We start from the raw sequence: 6,000 nt of genomic DNA, 5'->3' as shown, positions 1-6,000 counted from the left end.
ATATACCTGCCTCTACCTTGCCAACACCCACAAGCCAATACCAACTATTCCAGCTCATGAATCCAGTACACCCCTTGCCTCCCCAAAAAATCGTACGATTGGCTTAAAAATTGAGAGATTGACAAAAAGTTGTGGGTTCTTTTCATTTGCCAGCTGGCTTTTGCGCCTGTAGTGGTCACATTTTCAAGATTTCCTCCTTGTGCTGAGAAGCTGAAATGCTCAGTGCTAGACATTTTCATTTCAGTAGAGGTAAACTGAGATTCTCAGATGATCTTCTGACTCCAGGAGCTGGGGCTTTAAGAACATCAAATATCACTCGGGTCACACTGAAAGTCACAAGACTGGGCAACACTGTCTTGAAGTAGGTCTAACGAGCTGGCGCTACACAAAGCATTCCTGAATATCGCTGCGGCCTAGGCCCAGTGCTGAGACTCTTAAGCAACAACTGCCCATCATGCAGAGTTGTGCCAAAGGGTGAGGTGGGCTTTCCCAGGTGCATGAACCAGGAGTAAAATGAAATCACCAAACCCAGGGCACTCACATGCAGTCTAGGTCAGCAGGCTGAATCCAACACACAGGCCAGTTTCAGAACATGGTGCAAGCTCAATTCATACCTCCAAAAGGTGCTGCAAATGTTTGCACCAGGCCCAAATTTGGCCACGTTTAGCTCATGAGCTTGCTTATATTGTTGTTAACCATCTTACAACACACAGTTGGGAAACAGGGGGTGTTTGACTGTTCAGGTAAAAAACCAGAAGCTGTTCTACCGTTGATGTCACACCCAATTCTACTGGACCAGTAACACTAAAGAAGGTGAACCTTGGGGAATTGCTCTATTGTTGTTTGAATTTTTACATACACATTCCTCTTACTCAGGGGCTTTTTAGGAACCTTCCAACCAGTGATGAATTATCTGATCATTTTCTCCAGCCAGAAAAATGCAAGAGAAGCAGTTGAGTAATAAAAATGTCTGCCACAAAATATTGCAGCATATATCATTTCTCAGCCAAACTGCCTTTCATTTTTTAAAGTAAAATATTTTAGGCCTGTCTAGTATTTAAATGCAAATACCAACCTGGGGAGGGGGGAATGCAAATGATTTTACAGCTTGGAAAAAATTAAACCTATGCAAATATTTGACTGTGAAGTTGCAGCCCCGCTCTGTTTTTGATGAGTTGCTTTTGAGGAGGGAAGTAGAACTTGGCTGAGAACTTGATGAAGGCACAAAGCTTCAGGGACAGATTCCTTGATATTGATTTTGTTTTTGTAAGGTATGCCAGGGATGGGAGCGGGGCTGATGGGTCAACTAGTTGCTGGAGGAAGAGATCATCCAGTGGAAACCTAGAGAGAAGTTTCCATGCACCAATACAGTCCTATGACTGAGGCAATCTCCCAGGAAACAGAACATATCAAGACCTCTCAGGAGTGTTCAAATAACGGCTTTAATTGTAATATTTTTTCCCGAAGATTTTTAAAAAACATTAGCTGTTAAGTACAATAAGCAATTGCTGTACATACCGAAGTAATGCAACATCCAGACCAAGGCTCCACAGCAGGGCGTGATAGTGGTGTGTGAAAGGCATTTGAACGGCACGTGGATTTTAACGTGTGAAAGGAGGTGGATTTTTAAATTAAAGGAGGAGGGGTAAAAAAATCACGTAGTGATTACGCTGACTCATTCCGAACCATTGCAGTTGTTTGGGCTCAAATGATTCTCAGGGAGGGGAAAGAACAGATGAGGCCAGGGTAGAATGGTGGGTTTCGGCTTCTGTTGAAATGTCCAGCTGGGCGTACAGGACCTGAGGTAGTCAGAAAATCTGGGAAAACAAAACTAGCCAGTAATTTCCCATCTTGTAAGAATCCCTGGATGCTAAAGCATCTGTCTGGTAGATTAAACGCTGCTGTAAGAGCAATACGGCCACCCTGCCTCCCCACTGTCTTCATCTGCAGTAGGTTAGACCCTAATTCTCCAACTAGATCCCTGTGCAAAGCTTCCGTTGAAGCGATTCAGCAAGTTCTGCCCAGGCCTCTGCAGACCCACTGGCAGGATCAGGGCCTTTTAAACAGCTAAAGCCAACAGCTTGGTGAGGAAAGCAACAAGTCTGTGCTTTGAACAGATACTTACAAGCCCTCTGCTGATGCACATGGCGTCATTTGGCAGAGTGAACCCTTTAGGCAGGTCTGCTCTCTGCTTTTGGAATGCACTGAACTTCGGCTTCCATTACATAAGGTATTCCAGCATTTCCACGTAGGGTTCAGGTTGGTGCATGAATAAAACCCAATATTTAAGGTGGTCTGTTCCTTTCAAAAAAAAAAAAAAAAAAAAAAAAGGACCCGGCCTGTGAGCATTACTGTCTGCCAGGTTTTAACCCTGTGCTATAAGAAGTTGCATAAGAAAAACCTTAAAGCCCCTGAGGAGAATATCCATGATATTAAGGTGCTATTCTTCATTAGTGGGAGACTTGTTTCTAAGGGAAATTCTTTCAGGGTGACATTTGGAGGGGAAATTAGAGGCAGAATCTCCATTACACTGTGTCTCCATTCTTTGGAGGAGCGGAGTTCCCAGAAGCCATACGTGTCTCACTTGTCGCTCTACTCTCAGGAGATTCTGGCAGTGCCTGCCCAGATACATAAGTCACAAGAGTACTTCTAAGGTCTGCCTGTCGCAGGGTGCAGGCAGACTGCATCACGCAGTTTTTATTTTAGACACTGGATGAGATGGTCCTGTGATGCAAGCCAGCCAAACGGTTCAGAGCAAACCCACTGGACGGATGGATGACTGACGCCAGCTGTTGCCTCCTATGCCTGGTAGGAACTTGACAATGGAGAAAAAAAAGAATTGTGCCATTATCTCCTGACAACCTGTGATCATGGAACAGTCGATACAAGACCATGATGCTTCTAGCAAGGTCACACCAACCTCTTGCTCGTCGATATAAAGCTCAAGGAATAAAAATAGACTTCCAATCTCAGTGATCAACCCAGCAGAAACAGCTTTAATAGGGAACGTTTTCATCAGTTTTCCATTGCACGGGGCATTGTTATTGTGTTATGTGATTTCACACTCAAAATAAACATCTTCGTTCTGTGCAAAAATATGTTTTCCCCTGTGTGAAATATTTCAAAGGTGGAGGGAGAGAGGATCATTCAAAAGGCTGTTAAAAAAGGTAGCTGATGTCGCACGTGAAGGAACCACAGAAGGGGTAAGATTTCAGCTCAGTGGAACCATTTCTCTGACCGAGGATTATTTACATGGCAGACTGGAGCTCAGTAGCCTTGAGGGGCCTGATCCAAAGCTCAGGGAAGTCACTGGCAGTCTCACCACCAACTTGAATAGGCTTTGGATCAGACCCTAAACTTTAAGGGGCTGACTGAAATGGCACCTAAGTCAACGTAATAACTCCCAGACTCCAATGAACTTTGGATCAGATCCTAACTTAGTAAAGACATTTTTTTAAATGATGTCTAATACAGCTCTTCTCTCCTGACCGCTTCTGGAGCATGCAGGTCCCCAGCAGAGATCACCAAGATGCTCTTATTGCAGTACAGAGCAGTCAGTAGAGAGAAAAGTTACCTTCAAGCAGACTGGCACCTTTGTAGTTAATGTCCCTAAAAAAGCAAAAGGCGGAAGAAGAAGGGGAGGGAACGCCACTGAACCAGAAATCTTTTCAGCTCCTTCCAGAATGCTCATTGTAGCAGCAGGCAGGAGGGATGCCTGAGTGCTAAAGGCAGCACTGACTCTTCAAGTTAAGAACTTAAGTGGTACATTTGAAAACTAGGTATTGTGTATTTCCAGATCTAGACATTAGAAAAAGTATATATATAAAAAAACCAGATCATGGAGAGCTACTGGGAAAAAAGTACAACTGCTTTTCTTTGTAACATCTTCTCAGGGCTGTATGAGGTTCAGAGTTACTGCAATGGTGAATATAAAACAGTGATTCCAGAGTCTCACACTATAGAAAACCTCGTAAGGGGTGAGGGTGGTGGTGGGGTGGGGGGGGTTGAGGGAATGGAAAGGAGAGATTCACAATGTGCTTTGTTTTAAATACATATTTACATGATTCATGGTCAATTTCAGAAGTCATCATTTAAAAAAGTTCCTACACAACATAAAAATGCAACAACTCTCCCATCAAAGTGGTTTCAACTTTTGCTGCTCATTAAAAAATTAGATATTTATTTGCAAATGTCTTAAAAAAAATGTGTTGGGTTCTCCCCCACCCACTGTTAAACTTTACAAATAGAAAGTTGTGTAACTGGTATCAACCCCTCAGCAGAGAAAACCCAGCTCTTCTGGACTCTTTCTACATGAGGGAGAACACTCAAAAGAAGTCCCGCTTCACTGTGCAATTCCAGTCCCAGAGCAAACGTTCAAACTTTGGCCTTTTGTCAGCTCCTGCCTGTTTTTTATCCTCTGCTAAAACCAGGAAGAGTTACACACGTCAGGAGTCCCCGCCATCAGATAGCAAAATCTTCATGGTCTGGAGGGCTAAAGGCGGCTGCACGGAGTATGTCCAAGGAATTGACTAGGATCAGGGTTCCTGTTAGATGTTTCCAGCGCTTGGTGATGGGGTTCTTCATCTTATCCAGCCCTATGTGCAGCTCCTGGATGACATCTCGGTAGCTATCTCCAATCTGATTGCTCCAGGTTAGCAGAAAGTCGTAGGCTGGTTTCCACATGGCCTGTGTTCCATGCCGGAGAGGCAAAAAGAGAAAACAAACAAACAGAATTGAGAGATTTTGAATGCAGTTATTTCATGTATATAATTCTACATTTGTAAGTTCAACTGTCATGATAGAGATTGTATTGCAGTACGTGTATGAGGTAAATTCTTTTGTTTTTATAGCACAAATATTTGTAATCAAAAATAAAACAATGTAAAACTTTAGAGCCTACAAAAGTCCACTCAGTCCTACTTCTTGTTCAGTCAGTCACTCAGACAAACAAGTTTGTTTACATTTGGAGGAGATAATGCTGCCCACTTCGTGTTTACAATGTCACCAAAAAGTGAGAACAGGTGTTCGCATGGCACTGTTGTAGCCGGCATCATAAGATATTTACATGCCAGATTTGCTAAAGATTCATATGTCCCTTCATACTTCAACCACCATTCTAGAGGGCATGCATCCATGCTAATAAGGGGTTCTGCTAGATAACGATCCAAACAGTGCAGACTGAGGCATGTTCTCTTTCATCATCTGGTTCGTGTTCTGTAGTTTCAGAACTGGAGTGCTGCTCTTTTAAGACTTCTGAAAGCATGCTCCACACCTCGTCCCTCTCAGATTTTGGAAGGCACTTCTGATTCTTAAACCTTAGGTCAAGCACTGTAGCTATCTTTAGAAATCTCACCTTGGTACCTTCTTTGCCTTTTGTGAAATCTGCAGTGAAAGTGTTCTTAAAATGAAGATGTGCGGAGTCATCATCTGAGACTGCTATAACAGGAAATATATGGCAGAATGCGAGTAAAACAGAGCAGGGGACATACAATTCTCCCCCAAGGAGTTCAGTCACAAATTTAATTAACACATTATTTTTGTAATGAGCATCATCAGCATGGAAGCATGTCCTCTGGAATGGTGGCCAAAGCATGAAGGGACGTATGAATGTTTAGCATATCTGGCACATAAATATCTTGCAATGCTAGCTACAAAAGTGCCATGTGAACACCTGTTCTCACTTTCAAGTGACATTGTAAATAAGAAGCAGGCAGCATTATGTCCCGTAAATGTAAACAAACTTGTTTGTCTGAGCGATTGGCTGAACAAGAAGTAGGACTGAGTGGACTTGTAGGCTGTAAAGTTTTGCATTGTTTTGTTTTTGAGTGCAGTTATGTAACAAAAAAAAAATCTACATTTGTAAGTTGCACTTTCACGACAAAGAGATTGCACTATGTATGAGATGAACTGAAAAATACTATTTCTTTTATCATTTTTACAGTGCAAATATTTGTAATAATAATAATATAAAGCGAGCACTGTATACTTTGTATTCTATTG

The 6,000-nt window shown here is 42.5% G+C and overlaps 1 protein-coding gene across 1 annotated transcript in view; it reads right to left on the bottom strand.

Annotated features, from left to right (window-relative positions):
* Nucleotides 1-2,991: 2,991 nt before the first annotated feature.
* The window catches only part of SH3BP4 (SH3 domain binding protein 4), a 96,494-nt gene continuing 93,485 nt past the window's right edge, over nt 2,992-6,000 (bottom strand). Inside the window, exon 5 of the mRNA XM_026653959.1 lies at nt 2,992-4,686. Within this exon, the coding sequence (XP_026509744.1) occupies nt 4,462-4,686 (225 nt within the window). The 3' untranslated portion in view covers nt 2,992-4,461. The remainder of the gene's footprint in view (nt 4,687-6,000) is intronic.

Source organism: Terrapene carolina, unplaced genomic scaffold (genome assembly GCF_002925995.2).
Source record: "Terrapene carolina triunguis isolate 2854851 unplaced genomic scaffold, T_m_triunguis-2.0 Scaffold173, whole genome shotgun sequence".
Taxonomy (NCBI): domain Eukaryota; kingdom Metazoa; phylum Chordata; order Testudines; family Emydidae; genus Terrapene; species Terrapene triunguis.
This window is presented reverse-complemented; position numbering and strand designations above follow the sequence as displayed.